This window comes from Lipophrys pholis (assembly GCF_963383615.2).
Source record: "Lipophrys pholis genome assembly, chromosome: 9".
Lineage (NCBI taxonomy): Eukaryota > Metazoa > Chordata > Actinopteri > Blenniiformes > Blenniidae > Lipophrys > Lipophrys pholis.
In genome coordinates, this window is record NC_137639.1 from 29,421,437 (window position 1) to 29,439,360 (window position 17,924).

General features: G+C 42.6%; 1 protein-coding gene across 1 annotated transcript in view; it reads right to left on the minus strand.

Moving 5' to 3' along the window:
- The window catches only part of rftn1b (raftlin, lipid raft linker 1b), a 142,512-nt gene that overhangs the window by 14,883 nt on the left and 109,705 nt on the right, over positions 1-17,924 (minus strand). The window contains exon 7 of the mRNA XM_080471775.1: positions 13,685-13,803. Within this exon, the coding sequence (XP_080327901.1) occupies positions 13,685-13,803 (119 nt within the window). The remainder of the gene's footprint in view (positions 1-13,684; positions 13,804-17,924) is intronic.

Here is a 17,924-nt window from a genome sequence, read left to right on the forward strand (position 1 = left end):
TCAACTGTACATTAGGCTCAAATGCTTGAGACTTGATGTATAAAGACAACTCAACTTTATTCAAAGAGCACTTTAAAACAACAGCCACTGAAGCCAAAGTGCTTTTCATAACAACAACAACAATAAATATTATTATTATAAAACAAAAAACAAAAACAAACCATAGTTCTGTATATTTTTCCATGAAATCGCCTCCACAAAGAGTTAAAAACAGCATGTCAGCATTAGCATGTTAGTTATAAAATATACAGACATCCAACAAAGTCGTTATTCAGCCAGTTAAAATTTTTAAAATTTCATGACATAGTAGATTAAAGTATTCTGTAGATTATGTATAAACATCATAAAGAAATTCTTCCCATCAAAGTTCAAAATAAATGTGCAAAAAGAGAAAGTAACTATATAACTAAATAACTATAATCTAAAAGGTACAAAAATCTTCAACAAACAAACAAAATTTAGGACAAAAGTTAGAAAAGATTCTAAAACAGACGGTAGATAAAAAAAACAAAAAACGATTAAAACAAGGGTTTTATTGAAATACAATAAAATGACACGGGAGAGTCAAAGTGTTTGTTTTTTTATTTTATTAAATTTTTGGTTGATTGTTTTTTTTTTGAAATATAACTATGATAAAGGTGAAAGTGTCTCTGTAGGCCCCTCAGACTTTATAATAATTTGGTTTGATAATTGCTCTTTGCTTTTAATTTGAAATGGAAACTGATTAACTGAGATAAAGGGGCAGAGTATATAAGTCAACCTTCTTTCTGCTCCCTTTCATTCAACCTTTGTTCTGCTATGTTTTGCAAACTTTTGTTCTGTATTGTTTTGCATTGAATCGTTTGTTTTTCTTTTCTTTTGATAATGAATGAAATCAACTAAACTACGATAGCGCGCAGAAATTTCAGTTCGTATGCACAATTTCTTGTTAGGAATAAAAGGAATACCTTTTAAATGTCTCATTTTGTTGTGGCTGAGCAGCAGAGCTGAATGTGTGGATTACATCCAAGAAGTTTTCACACAAACAGTTCACAACAATTTGTGTTTGTCCTGTAATAGACCGTCAACAGGAATCAGCTCCAAATAGCTTTACTACAAATACTGGAAATGTGAAGTGAAAAGTGAAATGAGCATACTTTTCAGAAGCCTGGCATTTGTGCTTAAAACATCCTTTTTTGATCTTATGTGATATTCAAATTTTCTGACGCACCAAAATTTAGGTTTTCATTATCTGTAAACAATAATCGTCAAAATTACAAGTAACAAAGGTTTTGAAATATTAAAATCTATGTTGAAGGATTCTATATAATATGCGAGTTCCACTTTCTGAAATATTGAACTTTTTCATGATATTCACATTTTTTGAGCTGTGCCTGTAGAGCACACTGCTCTCTGCGTACAGGCATCTGTGGTTTTACCACATAGCAAACAGCCCCCACTGGTGGCCTGGCATGCTAACTACATCGTTTTCAGCATTTCGGCATTTTCCGTTTAAACGGACAAGCATTCTCACTTGAAATGTTGTGAGTCTGCATTTATATGTGAGCGTATGTAACCGAAATAGTAAAAATGTGCTAAATAAGTATATTTATAAATTAAATACATTATAATAATAATATAAATAAATACTACATAAACTGCATCGATGTGCACGAGCTTTGGTTTTCTACCTCGGTGAGCTGCAGGTCATTTTTCTTGCATGAATTCAATTCCATTTTTAAGATTGTGTCTGAATGTTTGAGAAATATTATCTGAGAGAAAAGCTTGTCTCCCCAGCAGATGGGGGTCTTGGGGGGGGGGGTTTGAGGTCAACTTGAAGTTGAAGGTGCGCTCAGTGAGTCAACACAAACTGTTTTTCTTTCAACCCCCATGACCGACTCTGCAAGACAAGACATAACAAACCATCATTCTGCTTTCCGCCGCCTCTGAACATAGCTGGATTTATTTTTTATTTGAGCAGACTGTGGAGGTCAACAGGTTTGCAGACTCAGTCCGGTAATGATGAAGCAAATACCTTTTTAAAAAAGGGCATCGGGGACGCTGCTCCTGATAGGCTCCCTCAACCTGAGGCGTTGTCACGGCAACGGAAGATTAAGCTTCCACTGCAACCGCCTCATCCAAATGTCATCAGCCTTTCCCCAAAGCATTAAAAAATATATCAAATAACATATTTCCCACACTTCTCCATCTGATCAGTCTGACAGCTTATTGACAGGAAGTTATTCTGGCCTCTGATGTGAATACGGCCAATTTCTCCTCCGGATATTGACTCAGCTAGCTTTGTCGGGGTATAAATAACTAGCAAGGATGCTATATATTGCCCTTCACATATATACAAATGATGAATCAACTGTAATTAAAATGCTTGACGTCTCTCATCCCGTGATTCCTTGTAAATCACATGCAAACAGAAATTGGAGTGAATTTATGTCAGGATGTAAGTCAGCAGACTTCATGCAGGATCTCAGTAAATCCGGTCTCTATCCAGCTATTTTGTGATAATGTTCAATAACGTGACAATTTTGTCTATTTTAAATGTAATAAGCACAAATACGTGACAACGTGACCAGTCATTTTGCCAATAATAACTTTAAAAGGTATTCTATTGCTCACGTAGTAATAACATTGTTTTAAATTGAAAATGTAATTACAAATGTAAATAAAACAAACAAATGTAATTTTCTATGTATATATGTGTGTGTGTGTGTGTGTGTGTGTGTGTGTGTAAGTGTTTTTTGTTTTCACTGCATAACTATATTATTGGTCATTATGACCAATATTAGTTGCTATATGGTCCATAATCCGCCTTTCTTAAAGTGATATTTATAAATGTACTTCTCATTCTTAATTTGATGAGATAATCTCACCAGGGGGTCTTTTACTTGTGCTTTTTGATACATTTTCAAAATCATTAGAAATGTCTCATATTTGCCATTTATTCTGGTGTAATAAGTTCTATCTATGTTTGATCCTATTATCAATCTGTCTATTCAGAGCTGTTCTCTATTCACCTGAGGACCTTTTTTTCTCCACCTTGAAACTGGATTACTGCAACAGCAACAAAGCTCACAGGGTGATTTCAATCTCTGGCTTTTATAAGGCATTAACCTACTTCTGAGTCAAATCTGAGCCACGTTACCTGACAAAAGACGACGAGGCGGTGAGGAAAACAAAAGATCGCTTCTCACTGTTCCCTTAGTTTCCCTCCGTGTGGCTCCTGTTTACTGCTTTCTTGCATTAGCGAGCTCACACAAAAATGTTTTTCTAGGTTACAAGGACTCTTTAAACCACACTGGCTCATTTTAAATGTCCTTCTCACGATAAAGGTCCAATATTATGCAAAATTCACTTTATAATGGTGTTCGAACAGTAACATGTGTCCCCATCGCCTGTGTACTTGCTCCACTTTATTGTGACTGTGTTGTGCTCAAATGGGCAATTCAGAGATTTTCTCTTCATGATGTCATACAGGGACATAACCCCTTCCTCTGGTAGTGGAGCTCTGCCTTACTGATATACTGAATCAATTCAGTTTAACATGAAGTTACCCTTACAGCTAACATGGGCTAAATATTTAGACACACAATATTTCTTAACTCATCATCTTCAGGAGCCTTCCCCACTTTCTGGTTCAAATCGGTGTCGTTGAACGACAGCCTCGATACGAGTCATAATCCACCGTAAACATGAGCACACGGTTACTGGGAAGCTGAGTCTTCCTCCAGGGTTGCCAGATCTGACTCACTGTTTCCAGCCCAAACAGAAAGTAAAGTATGCAAACCTCAATAAGAAAACAGCCCAAAATCTCAACCTCCATAGAAACTCATGTTAAAACCATTAAACTATTATATGTGTGATAAAGAATAAGAGGCATATGCACTAAATAAACAAAGAAAAAAAGGTAAGCTTAAGAGGCTTTCCACACCAATCTGGCGACATTGATGTCCGTGTGGACAGACACAGAAACAGCCTGTTCTCAGTAGAGTCACTAGAGGGACTTTTACACTGAAATTCACTAGCAAGGCTGGATTTGGGGAAATAAACTTTGAATACAATGTTGTTGGACCTCTGACACCGTTGGGAAATTGTTGAAAAACGGTATAATATGGTACCTTTAAGGCACATGCGAAGGCTACGCATCAGTACTCGGTATCGGCAAGTCGCTAAAGATTAGTACTCGTACTGCTTCCTTCCAAAAAGTGTTATAGGAGCATCTCTAGTGTGTACTATACTGTTTTTAACCAAACCTGCGCCGTCCGCCCTGAAAGCTTTTCCCTCCGAGCTGCAGCTATCGGAGCGCCATCGACGCCTCGTCTGACAGAACGGCCGCGATCTCTCACTCTGGGACGGCGCAAATTACTCTCCTTCTATGTAGGTCAGCTCTTCTCTCACCTCAGTCACACAGAACAGAGATATCATGGACGAGGCGCTTCACATTAACGATCCGGCTGCTCTCTGAACAGCATGTGGCCGCCACACACACACACACACACACACACACACACACACACACACACACACACACACACACACACACACACACACACACACACACACACACACACACACGGACAGGACGCAAACATGTATGCAGAGCGTGAATAATATGCTCATGCATAGCACTGGTTTCCAACATGGATTCCCTGCTGGACACACATTCAGTAAAATACAAATACAGGAACCTTCAAAACGGATCAATTTCTCAGGTCGGATGTAGATTTTATAAAGTGTCTTCTTTGGTTTTTATCAAGTTATGAAAAACAGATGTTGACAATCTCAATATAAGGACTCCCGATGCCTAGAACAAAACATTTCAAATGAAAGCAGTGCTGAATGGTTATTCGCACTTCCACTCTCGCCACGGAGACGCCCTTTGACGAAAACTGACAAATTCTCCCCTGAGTCATCATTAATATCTTTAGATTTATATCATCGCATTTTAGGTTAATTCGGTCGACCGGCTAATAACGGCACATGAAAGTGTAACGCATGACATTCCTGTTCCCACGAAAAGTCCAAGCGTTCACATCCGATTATCTCACCACGCTCTGCATGCTGACCACATTTCATTCTCCGAGGTCAAGACACTGATTTTTCATGAATTTTTGATTTTTGTAGGCGGCGATGTGGAGCCAATTTGCCCCGCCCATGTCTGCAGACAATGACATTTCCCAGATTTGGTGAGTTTTTAAACATGTTTAGGCCCCAAATACGGCAATTCTGGTAAGAAACAACAACAACAACAACAACAACAACAACAACAAACACAACCCCGTTATTTGAACCATCTGTGTTGTTTCTTTAAAATCTCAACGAAGCAGGAACCACTGCACTTTTTGTGTGAACCTGATTTCCAGAGGATCGGAGCGACTCGACACAAACCCAATATGTCAGGTACGTTCGTCCGTGTCTTAAACCAGCTTCTTCAAAGATTCTTCCCCGCCAGGCTGGTGCTGTGACGTGTGGCCCTAATCCTATTTTAGACGTAATTCAGTTTGCTGGAAACTGTGAAATGCTTCACTTCAACACCAAGAAAGAAAGCAAGCGAGATTTTTTGGGGGGGAATGAATGACAACAGTGTTGGCGCTGTTAAGCTGCTTTCACTTGCTTTGACTTTTCACAGCCATCCCTTCAGGTTGAACCCGCTGATAAGAACTTTTGTGGTGTCGTTCACCAGGAACACACTTTTTCTCAAACGCCACCGCCTGTTGAGTTCCTGGCTTGTCTTTCTGAGGAAGAGGGCGGTGAGTAGAGGGACGCCACGCACTGCGCCATGCGTACTGTAGGCTGTAAAAGTATTTTTCTCGCGTGGAAACGCATCGCATCTGAAAATCGCACACAGAGTAGGTGTGTCACTTGCCGGCCACTAGGTGGTGTGTAGATAGAAAGAGGCTTTCCGTTAACCGCAACACGATCTATGCGCTGCTGTGAGTTATAACTTTAATCATGTGTAGCATGTAGCATTGCTGGTGTATGACCCCCCCCCGAAACTCTTTAGCATGTAGCATGTAGCATGTAGTTCTCTGCTCCTACACCAAACCAAGATGGCGGCTCGGTCACAAACGTTCTCTTTTGTTACTAAAACTGTCCAGTGTATTTCTAAGTACAGTACTTCTAAGTACTAAACTGTAGTTTCTGAATCTCTCCTCGTTTGGATTCCACCAAAGCTAGTTTAGACGTTTTATGAAAGTTTCGTGACGCGTCGGACCTCCGCTCCCCGTGCATCATTTGCATACAGTTGGCGGAATTCTATTGTATTGAAACGAGCTGAGGGCCGCTCCAGGCTGACGCACCGCGGCGCAATTTACCCAGCATGCAAGTGGGAAATCGACGGATCAAGTAGAGATGTCTCATTCAGCTGTTGGAGGAGCGCCGAGGACTGTGAATTAGGCCTAATGGCTTTTTTTTTTTTTAAATATCGTTACTCTGTATTGACGAGTAACTAGAGGTTAGTACTAGTACTGGTCCTTTAAAAAAGTGGTACCGATGTGTCCCTGTTAAAAAACCTTTTCTTGAGAAAATAACTTGGTGTCCTTTACTATCCCTTTAAACAGTTCCCTCAGCTTTAGATGGTTTTGCGAAAGAAAAAAACAACAACCCCCCCCCCCCCCCCCCCCCCCCCCACCACCACCACCAAATACCCATAAAACAACAATTATTTTTTATGTGCCGGCAGCACTGATAATTCCCACAAACAAGACGTTTGTTGTGGTAACCAGGGAGCTCTTATCATTTTTTTTTTTCTCAGTTATGTGTAAAAATGCTGTAACCACCGCACAGAAGTAACCATTTTCTTGTGGAGGTTTATCTTTCTCTCTTTCTCCTTTTGTAAAATAAGTGCAATATCCAAGCCGAGGTGCATTTCTGCTCCACCTAATTAGAGTAACAAACGTCGGTGCCACTGTTATTGCTTTGGTAAGAGCGATTTCGAAGGGTCAGTCAGTCGCACACAACAACAAAAATGAGACTTATTTTTTTCTTATATACCCCCTCCCGTGTGTGTGTGTGTGTGTGTGTGTGTGTGTGTGTGTGTGTGTGTGCGTGTGTGTGTGTGTCCATGCAGTGTAATTTCATTTTTATGTGTTGGGGTTTGGGGTTTTGGAGATTTATGTTATGACCCCTGAAATGAAAGTGAATGGACTTTCGCTGGTGCTGCTCAACTCCATTCACCTTCACTGAAATGAGCCGGCGCTCGCTCACAAGGCACATAAAGCCGGGATCATGTGGATGACTGAGCGCCGGCGCCGAATGTGATTGCACTCCGTTGGGACTCGGGTAAACTGAGTCCTTAAAAAAAATGGTCTGTTACTGGGGACGGGTCGGATGTTGTGTCTAAGTATTGATTTCTGGACCTCCAGAACGATGGTTTCTCCTCTTAACGGGACGGTTTATCTTGTTAACATGTCAATCCGCTCTGCTCGGAGAGGCCGGGGTAGCTTTGTAAGAGCTCCGTCAAACCCGAGAACATTTGCACAACAAACTACGGCAACAAAGTATAAAATCATATTTACAAGTCCGGGATGCTCTGAGGGAAATGCAGCTCAGGAAGTAAGAGGATGGAAATAAAAGAAAGGATGTTTGATTTTAATTTTCTCTCAAACGATCCTCCGCGCTGCTGTACAGTGGAAATAGCTGGTGTCCACTGAAAACAGCACTCAACCAATTTAACGCTGCGCTCCAACAACGTTGTCGAATCCACCGAGGAGAGTTTAAAAAACACATTAAAACTGATGCAGCAGAACCAGCAACGTTATCTATTTTACTCGTTTCACACTGCTTCCTTGCCCACAATGCCAGGATACAGAAACCTGGATATCTTTCTTTTCCACTGCTATTAATTGTTCTAACGTTTTCTGTAAAGTCTTTTTCACTGAAGTAGTGAGACGGAGAGTCACGATTAACAACTAATAAGTATATATAGTACATATATGAGTGCATTTCTTAAGTTTCACAAAAATATTGTCATGTTCCCATATGGTTTTCAAACAGCAGTATGTCCTTATGGCCTGTGTACGAGGCCCCAGAAGTTAAGAAAGTCTGTCATCTTACTCATTTGCTTGCTCCACGTTTTGTTTTGCATATGCTTGCTCATAGAGGGAAATCTGCAATTTTCCCCTGATGACCTCACTGGGGGAAGTAACCCCTCCCTCTGGTAGTGGATACTCATGTCGACTCTCCCTCAGGTAGATGAAAACTTAAAAAGATTACTGTTATACTGAATAAATTCTGTATAATTTGAAAAACCATAACAGTCAGCAGGAGTTAGCGTTAGTTACTTGGCAGCGACTGCAACAACACATACAACCACACTAAGTAACCTTATTCAGACATTATTTTTAAGTCGTCATCTTCAGGAGCCTTCTTCTCCTTCTGGTTCAGATTCTGGTTTAACGACAGCGTTTATACAAGTCACAGCGATTAATCCACTGTAAACATGAGGGCATTGTCCCGGTGTTTTGGATGAACTGGTTTCCCGGATAAATTGTGACCAACTTCCCCTAGGGTCCATCGTTGCTGCTGGCAACAGCAGATATTAAAAGAAGACATTCTGAAACTTCATTGTAAATGCTGCTTAGCGGCGTTCAACCGGATTTCTGTCGTGTTTTTAACGTCTGTTATTAGCAACAACGAAAGATGCTAAAGGGTCACCAGTCAACAGGGAAACCACTTAATCTGAAACACCGGAGAGCTCTTCTCGCAGAGACGGGCCTGGAGTAGACGTGGACAGATGGACACAGACTGCCTGTTCTCAGTAGAGTTCACTAGAGGGACTTTTAGGGCCTCCACACGACAACGCCGTTTCACGTGAAAGGATCGTTTTTGGCCGATCATCCATGTGCAATAATTCATTATTTTCAAACACAGTTCCCAGCGTGAACGCCGGCTTGGTTTTGAGGTGTGGATGGACAAAGATGCACATCTGTGGAAAACGATGTCTGCGATGTCACATAATAACCACAACAATGGCGGACTACATGCTCCAGGTCGAGATGCAGAAGCTCCTGATACTCGCAGCTTTAATAAGGTGATATGTTGGAATTTCTCGAGGAGAAGCAGGAGAGGCAGGATTCTGCTTCTATATTTCTATGTGCTTCGTGACTTCTTCTGCGTGTTTGGTGTATTTGGTGAGTCACAGCGCCCCTAAAGGGCTGGAATATGCACTACATGCCCTTAGGCATGGTGTTGAGCCGTGTTCACAGTGACGTGTGGACGGAATTTTTATTTGAGAACGCCGGGGAGAAAAAAGATTGTTTTGGCTCGTGTGGGCCTTAGAAAGGTTGAAAGTCAGGAGCAAGGCTGGATTTGGGGAAAAACGCTTTGAATACAATGTTATTGGACCTCTGACACTGATGTGAAATAGTTGAAAAACTGTATAATCGGAGTGGATTGGAACCGTGGCAGAAATACAGCGCATGGAAAAGCTAACATTCTCACTGAACCTTAATACGGCCAAGTTCACTAAATACTGGCATAAATGGATGCTTTAGTTTTATACACCGACCCATTAAAAAAAAAAAGAAGATAATATAATAATTATAAAATGGATTAAAAATAACAATAATAAAAATGAATAAAAAAACCTGTAAAGGATAAACAATGTCTTATAACTACATGGATATACGGCATATTAACCAATTAATTTAATTAATTGATTAAAAAAAAGAAATACTGTATAATATGGGACCTTTAATGTTAGTTCATTTCATAGTGAGAACAAATAAGCTGTTTGACAGAACCAGTGTTGTGTAAATAAGCTGAAGTTTTATCCGAACACAGAAAGAAAACGGGATGAATAAATTCTCCTGCAGCGGCTCATGACACACCAAACACATTAGAACCTTTCTTATAGCCAGAGTCTGAGGCTGAGCATGTGTTTTTTGTTATCGCTCAGGTGAAGCCCCACAGAAGAGAAGAGGGCTTTGAGTATATTAGTTAGAAGGCAGCGTCTGTATTGATTCCCCCAAAGGACACCGGAGATGAGGAGCCGCTCCTAATTGGACTCTCGGAGCAGAGACTCTCCATGAGTTATTCATGTTGAAACACTTTACTGTGATTCATAGAGTTCTTATTCAGGTTTTTTTTTTTTTGGCTGAGGATGAAAAGTCTTGTGCAGGTAAACGTGTGTCCTCAGTTTTAGGATTCTGTGTGATATCTGCGTGTTCTGGCTGCACCGAATGTCTCTTTCTCTGCATAATCAATGCGGCTTTTAGAGGCTGCACTGCCCGTATACATGTCTTTTTAAACACTCCCCTGGACTGCCTTTGCATCAATGTTGTTGTTTTCCCGCAGGCGGTAATCTGCTCGTGCACCACAGTCCAACATTTTATTTATTTTTCTTGATTCTTTTGATGGTTGTTTACATATTTTACAGTTTGTTTCATTAGAGGCAAATCGGCTCTCATGGGTTAAAAGAATATATTCATGGTTTTGCCATCGCTGAAGTGAAATATGGGGGTTACATTAACAGGGAAAAATACGCAAGTTGCAATGTAACTGCGGGTTAAAAGGAGCAAGATAGGAAAATGAGATCTGGAGGCCACCTAAACACCTAAACGCACCAAAGGTTGGATTACTGTTATTACTGCCCCTAAACGCACCACAGGCTGACCCTCTGCTAAAATATACACTAAAGCACGTTAGAAAATGACACTGCAGCTAAAGGCGAAATAGACACCCGAATGCATCAAAAAGAAACATAAATGCACCACAAATAGACCTTCTGTTATTAGAGAAACACCGGAACGCACCACAAACTCAACTTTTGATATGAAATTGACCTCGCTGCAAAATAGAGTTAGGGTTTGACGCATGAATTTAACAAAAATGTATAAAAATGCAACATATTGTTGATATTTTAACATTCACAGTTATATGAGATACATTTTACAAAAATTAAACATAAACTTATTTTTTACCCATGTTTCATCATTTTTATTGAGGAAAAAAATGCAAATGGAATAATAGAAATAATCTCAATCTAAATGTGATGGCAGATTAAAAACGTCCGCAGTGTCTTTGTTTTAACCTGATTTAATCTGTACTTGTGTAAAAGATGTACTTATGAAGAAGAGTATGCGATAAGGCATGAGATGACGAGCTGACGAGTGAACGATGAACTTCAGCTTATTTATTGTGTTTTTAGTGTGTAAATGTGCCTCATGTCTGTACCTCACCTGACATGAACCTCGGTGCTCGTCACTGCTACACATGTGTCTCTGGATAATATTGACCTGTTAGAAAATGTTAAATCATGAATAGATTTGCCATTACGAGCCGTACCGCTAACGTCCTTGAATTTGTTGCAGCTGCATAAGCGATGACTCGGCACTTTTCACATGCAAATATGCCGAGCAGTCGTCTGCAACTGTAACAAATAATGCTGAAGAGTAACAGATAAATGCTCCGTTCGATGACAGTATAAATGATAAAGTTCTGTTCAAAAATGCTCAGATGTTTGAATAAATAAAACACCATGGGGGGGGGGGGGGGGGGGCTAACAAAAGAAGAAGAACGCACACAATCAATAGTCAGCCATATTTTTTCTTTGTAATTATCCCGACACTGAAACAATAATGAGCTGTGAGAATACTTTGCATAGCAATTTGAGTCCGTTATCACAAATAATGGAGATGATGTGCAGCTCCAATCAGCCTTTGTGAAAGAGTGTGTTGTCGATCGGATTTGGCACGGCGCAGATTGCTCGGGTGAAACAGTTTTCGATAAAGTCCCCGAGGAGGAGCTGATTGGATCTCCTGGAACAGTGGCTGTTGGTTTGGCGTCACTCATGGTTGATGTTTCCGGGGAAGCCTTGAAATCCATTAAAGCTGGAACAGTATTGCTATTCATCTCGGATGAATCTCGGCTTCACCAGACGGCTGCAGGACCTTTTTTTTTTTATTGGCACATGTGGCCATAAGCTCTGACCTGGTCAATCACAAAGCCACATTGGAGGTGGGACAAAAGTCTCCTTTCACACTTGGACAGCCACCGGCCGAAAAAAAAAACCACACAAAAAAACCAGTCTGAATTCAATTACAGAGATAGCATCTGCAAACACGTAGAGACACACAAAACCCGGCTCATCCACACTCACATAAACACATGCACATCCAGCTGCATGCACCAACATGGACACACACAAAAACACACACGTACATATAGACGGGAGGCGGTGAAATGGCCGCAAACCCTTCAACCCCAGACAGAAATCAATTTCTAACTTGGAAGTTGTTGAGGAGAAACGCTAATCGGAGGGCAGATAAGGGCTTGTTTGCTCCCGATAAGACGAGCGACCGCGACACGAGTCCCATAAATTGAGGTTTGCTAGATTTGCCTGAAGGGTTGTCTTTGTGGTTGGGGTGGGGGTGGGGCTGGGGGTGGGGGGTTATCAAAGGGACACCCGATTTAACTGCTAAAAGACCAGATCCGCAGTCGGCCAGAGATACAACGTAAAGACTACAATATGAAGACACTGTTCAGGATATTACCGTATTCTCTGGACTATGAGTCGGTAATCATTCTGACGTCAGACAGTGACACCTAGTGGTCCCAAGATGGTATGCACCAGTATATTTTGATATACAAACGCTCCTACAGACTTAAAAGTTCCCAGCTAGCCACACGGTACAACAGGAATCTAATAAACATGAAGTTTGCTGTGGGGAAGATCGCACAATGACATCAAGCTGAATCTCAAGAATCAAGAACAACACGTAGAAACATGAACGGAGGCTTGAAGCTTTTATGTGTTTGGGGAGAAATCTACCAAAAAAGGAGGTAGAAGATATCGCCACGATTCTCTCACGATTGTTATCTTTCGTATGGGACGGCCAAAAATCGCAGTGTGCAGCAGCCTTAAGTCCTCGTTTACAAGAGGAAACGTCTCATCTTTTAAGTGTCTTCTTAATATACGTTGTGCGAGCAGCCGAAGAAATACAGAAAAAGTTCTTGATTTCTGGACTTATACTCCAGAAAATAAGGTAAATAGTAAGTAAACTCCAAAATAATACTTTAGTCTTGAGTGAGGAAATGTGCTAAAAGGTCTTTCTGTAAATGGAATAAATGTCTTTAACACTCATCTGTCGCCCCTCATCCTCTCCTGTAGTGGAGTCAAACATGAGGCCACATCGGGCCCGAAGAGGCCTCATGACAGCTCAGATTATTTTTTTTATTTATAAAATAAAATAAAATAAAATAAAATAAAATAAAATAAAATAAAATTAAATTAAATTAAATTAAATTAAATTAAATAAAATTAAATAAAATTAATAATTTTAACCGACAATGACACAAAACTAAGATGTGAAGGCTGGTAGTGCAGCTGTGGATGTTCAAAATTAGCCTGAAGAGAAACACTGTGGCAGAGAAGATTTCAGATCTGAAATGCATCAAACTGGAGCTCCAATGAGGGAGAAGAGAAGAGTTGCCAAAGCAAAGTAGTGCCGATTCGAGTCCCTTTCTTAAAGACAATCTGTGGGGCTACATGTAAAAGCTTGTTCTGCTCTCAAAGACACAGGAAGACTTCCTGATCTCCAGGATATAGAGTCACTTGTCCGATAAGAGTTAAAGAGCCTTTATCCGCCTTATCCACCAAAAACTGACAGCAATCGATGTGACAGGAGAGTAAAAGTCCAAAGCCTCAAACCCGTGACACCGTGACAAAGAGAAAAATCTGGCCACTCACGTCGATGACGGTCCACTGCTCCACCACGATGGCGTCGTAAGTCGGGGCGGCCACGCTGGGCTCGCCCTCGCTCGCCTCCTGGAAGATGAAGACGCTTTCCACCGACTTAGGCAGCAAATCTGTGGAGAAGAGAAGGAAAAAAAAAAAAGAGATCCATCCGTGAAAAGAGTATTTATAGATTGAGCGTGTCTGTCCTGTCTCTCGTTTCTTTACTCGGGCCTCCGGGCCAGAGGAAATGGAATGATATCAGTCAGCCACATTCACACACGAGCCTTTATTACATCGCCGGTGGTGTGCGCCATTCGTGTGAGCAATGGGCACTTATACATTATGCAAGCAGGCAGTGTAAAAGAAAAGAGCAGGTATTCCCCTTATGGGACTGGAAACAAAAAAAAAAAAACCTGAGAAAAGAACCAGACAGCTGCACAGACCAGCCATTACATTATGACCAGCAGTTTACATTGATTCGGGCTGAAATGGGCCTGACCCTGGAGGAATGGCCCCAACCTCTGATATTGGCACTAAGATGGGAGCAGCAGATTATAGGAAGTCACATCATCATCTTTGGTCTTAGTTCTTCAACAATAAGCCTCGATGCACTCCAATCCCAACTCGCTCCATCATTCTATCTTTCATTTGTTGCTGCTCATGTCATGCTGCCCCGTACACCGCAATAATGTAAACGGTCATGGTTTTATCTATTTTTAGTTCATCTTAAATAACCAGGATTCCTTTTTCATTCAAACATATTCCATTTGTGTTATTCCTCCTCTCCAGGATCCTATTTTGTTAGAGTCCTCCCTCCATCTTTATTTCATTCCAAAGTTCTATTTCCAAGCACACTGAGACCAAGGAAACTGCATAGAAACGGTGGAGTGACAATAAAGAGAGTCTGAGTGAATCTTAGTTGAGGTGAGCAAGACACTGACATTCTGTGTGTGTGTGTGTGTGTGTGTGTGTGTGTGTGTGTGTGTGTGTGTGTGTGTGTGTGTGTGTGTGTGTGTGTGTGTGTGTGTGTGTGTGCGTGTGCATGTGTGTGCGATTGACACCACCACTTGGCGACTGCTCAAGCGGTGGAAAATGACAATATAAGTGAAATCCATTCACAAGTGAACAATTAACCTTAATCTTTTTATGACTATGGAAACTGTGATGTCTTGAGGAAATGAAGGAAGAAAAGCCTTTAATCTCAAATTCAAACTGGAGATTTGTGTTTCTGTGAGGTGAGAGAGAAAAGCACTACACCATCGTGTGTCAAAAAAACAAGACAAGAAATACTTTTTGTTTCCCAATGGGACTGAAAAACAACGTCTTTTTTTTTTTTTTTTACCATATTTGAGAAGTTTAATTTTCCTTTTCTAAACTCAAAACTAAGTAAAGTGTTGCTGGACACTGAGATTAGATCCTTCCTATAATCACATAACCACTAATGCTTGGGCCCAATTTGACCTCATATTTGATGACTTGATCAAATACAAAGGGAATTTAAGCCTGTTTTAAATTTTAAAAAATCTTGAAACGTCCAGCGATGTCAAAGTGAAACCTTCCAGTCCTTCAACATGTGTCCTATAAAGTGTAACCGGTTTAACATTGTAAGGGCATGAAGCATAAATCTCTCTGCTCAGCCTAAATTATTCACCTGGAAAGACTTGAATTGCGTCGAGCCACATGAAGACATTGACGCGGCCGCTGGAGGCGACCGATCAGCCGCCGCGCCGCTGAACAAATAGATTTTCTCGTCTTCTCCTCCGTTGGAGGCTAACAATCGCGGGATTGGCATCCGAGACGGAAAGCTCCGCTCCGGCCCCGGTGAGCCGGGACCCCCTCTCCACCCAACGTCTCTTGTTATTCGTTTGATGCACACGCACGCCGAGCGCGACCACACACACACACACACACACACACACACACACACACACACACACACACACACACACACACACACACACACACACACACACACACACACACACACACACACACACACACACACACACACACACACACACACACACACACACGGTCCGGCCTTCCCAGCTGGCCTGAGTGCTTTCTCATTACTCCCAAACCATTTACACACTAATACAGTTTGCCGGGGCCCAGGCACCAATACAAGACACTCCACATTTCATTACCGCGCCCTAATAACAGGGTGGAGGAGGGGGAGGGGTGAGAGGTGGCTGGAGAGAAAAAGAAAAAAGAGAGAGGAAGATGGAAAGAGAAAGACGGAGAGGAAGAGCAGAGGACGACAGGTGCTTTTACCCCCCCCCCCCCCCCCCCCCTCCTTCGGTGAAAACCCATTTAGGCTCAATTGAAGGCATCTCTCAGACGTCCATTGTTTGCAGTTCACCCCGTTCACCTTACCCTCCATTCATCCCCCCTCTTCTCCGTCCACCTCATTCCTTATCCCTCTCTGTATAATTGGAATGAAATCCTTTGGAGAGGCGGCGAGGCCAGTATCCCCCACCCCCACCCACACCCCCACCCCGACCGGCGGGGTGTCGCTCAGGTGAGATGGACGTGGGCCTCCTGTTTTGCTGCTCCGCAGGGAGCCGCCGGTCTCTGGTGATAATGCATCGGAGGAAGAAGAGGAACTGACGGGAGAGGAGGAGAGGGTTTCTAGGGGTGGGGGCGTGGAGTCTGTCGGGAGGGGGGAGGGGGGGTATTGCACTGGTTGCACGCGCGAATAAACATTATCTAGCGCCTGTTGACTGAGCAGTCGAGCCGAGCCGCCGGCGGGCCGACTGAGAATAAGTTGTTTACACTTGCAAAAAAAAAAAAAAAAAAAACACAGCGCACCCTCGGTGAGATTGTTCTCCATCTCCCCCGTGACTCGCACGCTCAAGGTCGCAGGGCGAGGCGATGCAAATACAGTCACACTGGAAACACGGAGTGACAGTGTTGGGACTGAAAGACACATGAGTGGAGGGAGGGATGGAGGGAGGGAGGGAGAGAGGGAGGGAGGGAGGGAGGGAGGGGGAGGGAGAGAACTGACAGGCAGGAGCCGAAATCAGCGACCGAGTGACACCGGAGAGGATCAACGTTCTCAGGCTCTCCTGAGTCACTTAATCGCCGCCATGTTTCCAGTCGTCCTCTCGTGCGTGTTGTGAGCGGCGGCAGTTTGGTCCAGATCAATGGACTTCACTGCTAAAGCAGAATGTTTTAATGGTCCCGAAGCACTTCAGTTTAGCCACGTCAGTCACACAAACCACACGGTGTCCATCCTTCATCGCTGGGAGAAGTTCAGGGGTTCAGTGTTTTTTCTGAGAACAAACATCTTTAGATTGTAGGACGAGAGGCTAAAAACCTGTCAACCTTAATAGGTGAAGCCAATAATGTCATAAGACTTCATTCCTTGGGAATAAAAGCATTTCTTTTGCAGGTTCTGCGCAGTTTACTGATGAAATGTATGTATAGCGACTTAATTCAACAGACTCAGTGTAACACCGTCGTCGATACACTTATGCCAGGCTGACCACTGGCGACCACGCTTCCTGCCACGCTTCCCGCCATGCTTCCTGCCACGCTTCCCGCCACGCTTCCCGCCACGCTTCCCGCCATGCTTCCCGCCATGCTTCCCGCCATGCTTCCCGCCACGCCGGCCGACAGGACTTAAACATGCGTGCCAGACATGCTGCTGACAGCTTATTCATATTTCAGACGGGACGAGTTGGACGTCCAGCGAGGGGGACGGAGGGAGGGACAGAAGAGGTCGTCTAACATGGAGGATTGACTGTGGCTCTTCCCCGGCGGAGCCAGATGCTCGGCAGCTGGCAGGCCGGTCCCTACCTGTGTGGTTACCCGGGCAGACTTTCACCCGGCGGCGCAGGCGGAGGGGGGGGCAGAACGACAGTGGGGGGGGCAGTCAGTTCGATTTGGTCAAACGCTTTCGAGGAGCTACTCTGTTTAGCCAGTATAAAACCAATCGTGAGATTTGCAGGTGATCAATTAAGAATAACATCGTGATTAACAGGCGTCTTCCTCATGAGGAGTTCCCTCACGGCTACAAACTGTGAAATTTTAACAATCTAATAAGTTCACAGCAACAGAGTGTGACATGAATCTAATGAACTTTGGGCCACGTGAGGTTTGCTGTGTGAATATTACGCGACAAAAAACAATTGAATTGAAGCAAACGATGTGTCGACATGATTTACAAAAATAAAACGCCATAAGCGGGCGCCATTCATCCATGAAAAAGAAACGTAAGCAGAGTCTTCATCCTTGTTTCTGGAGAGAA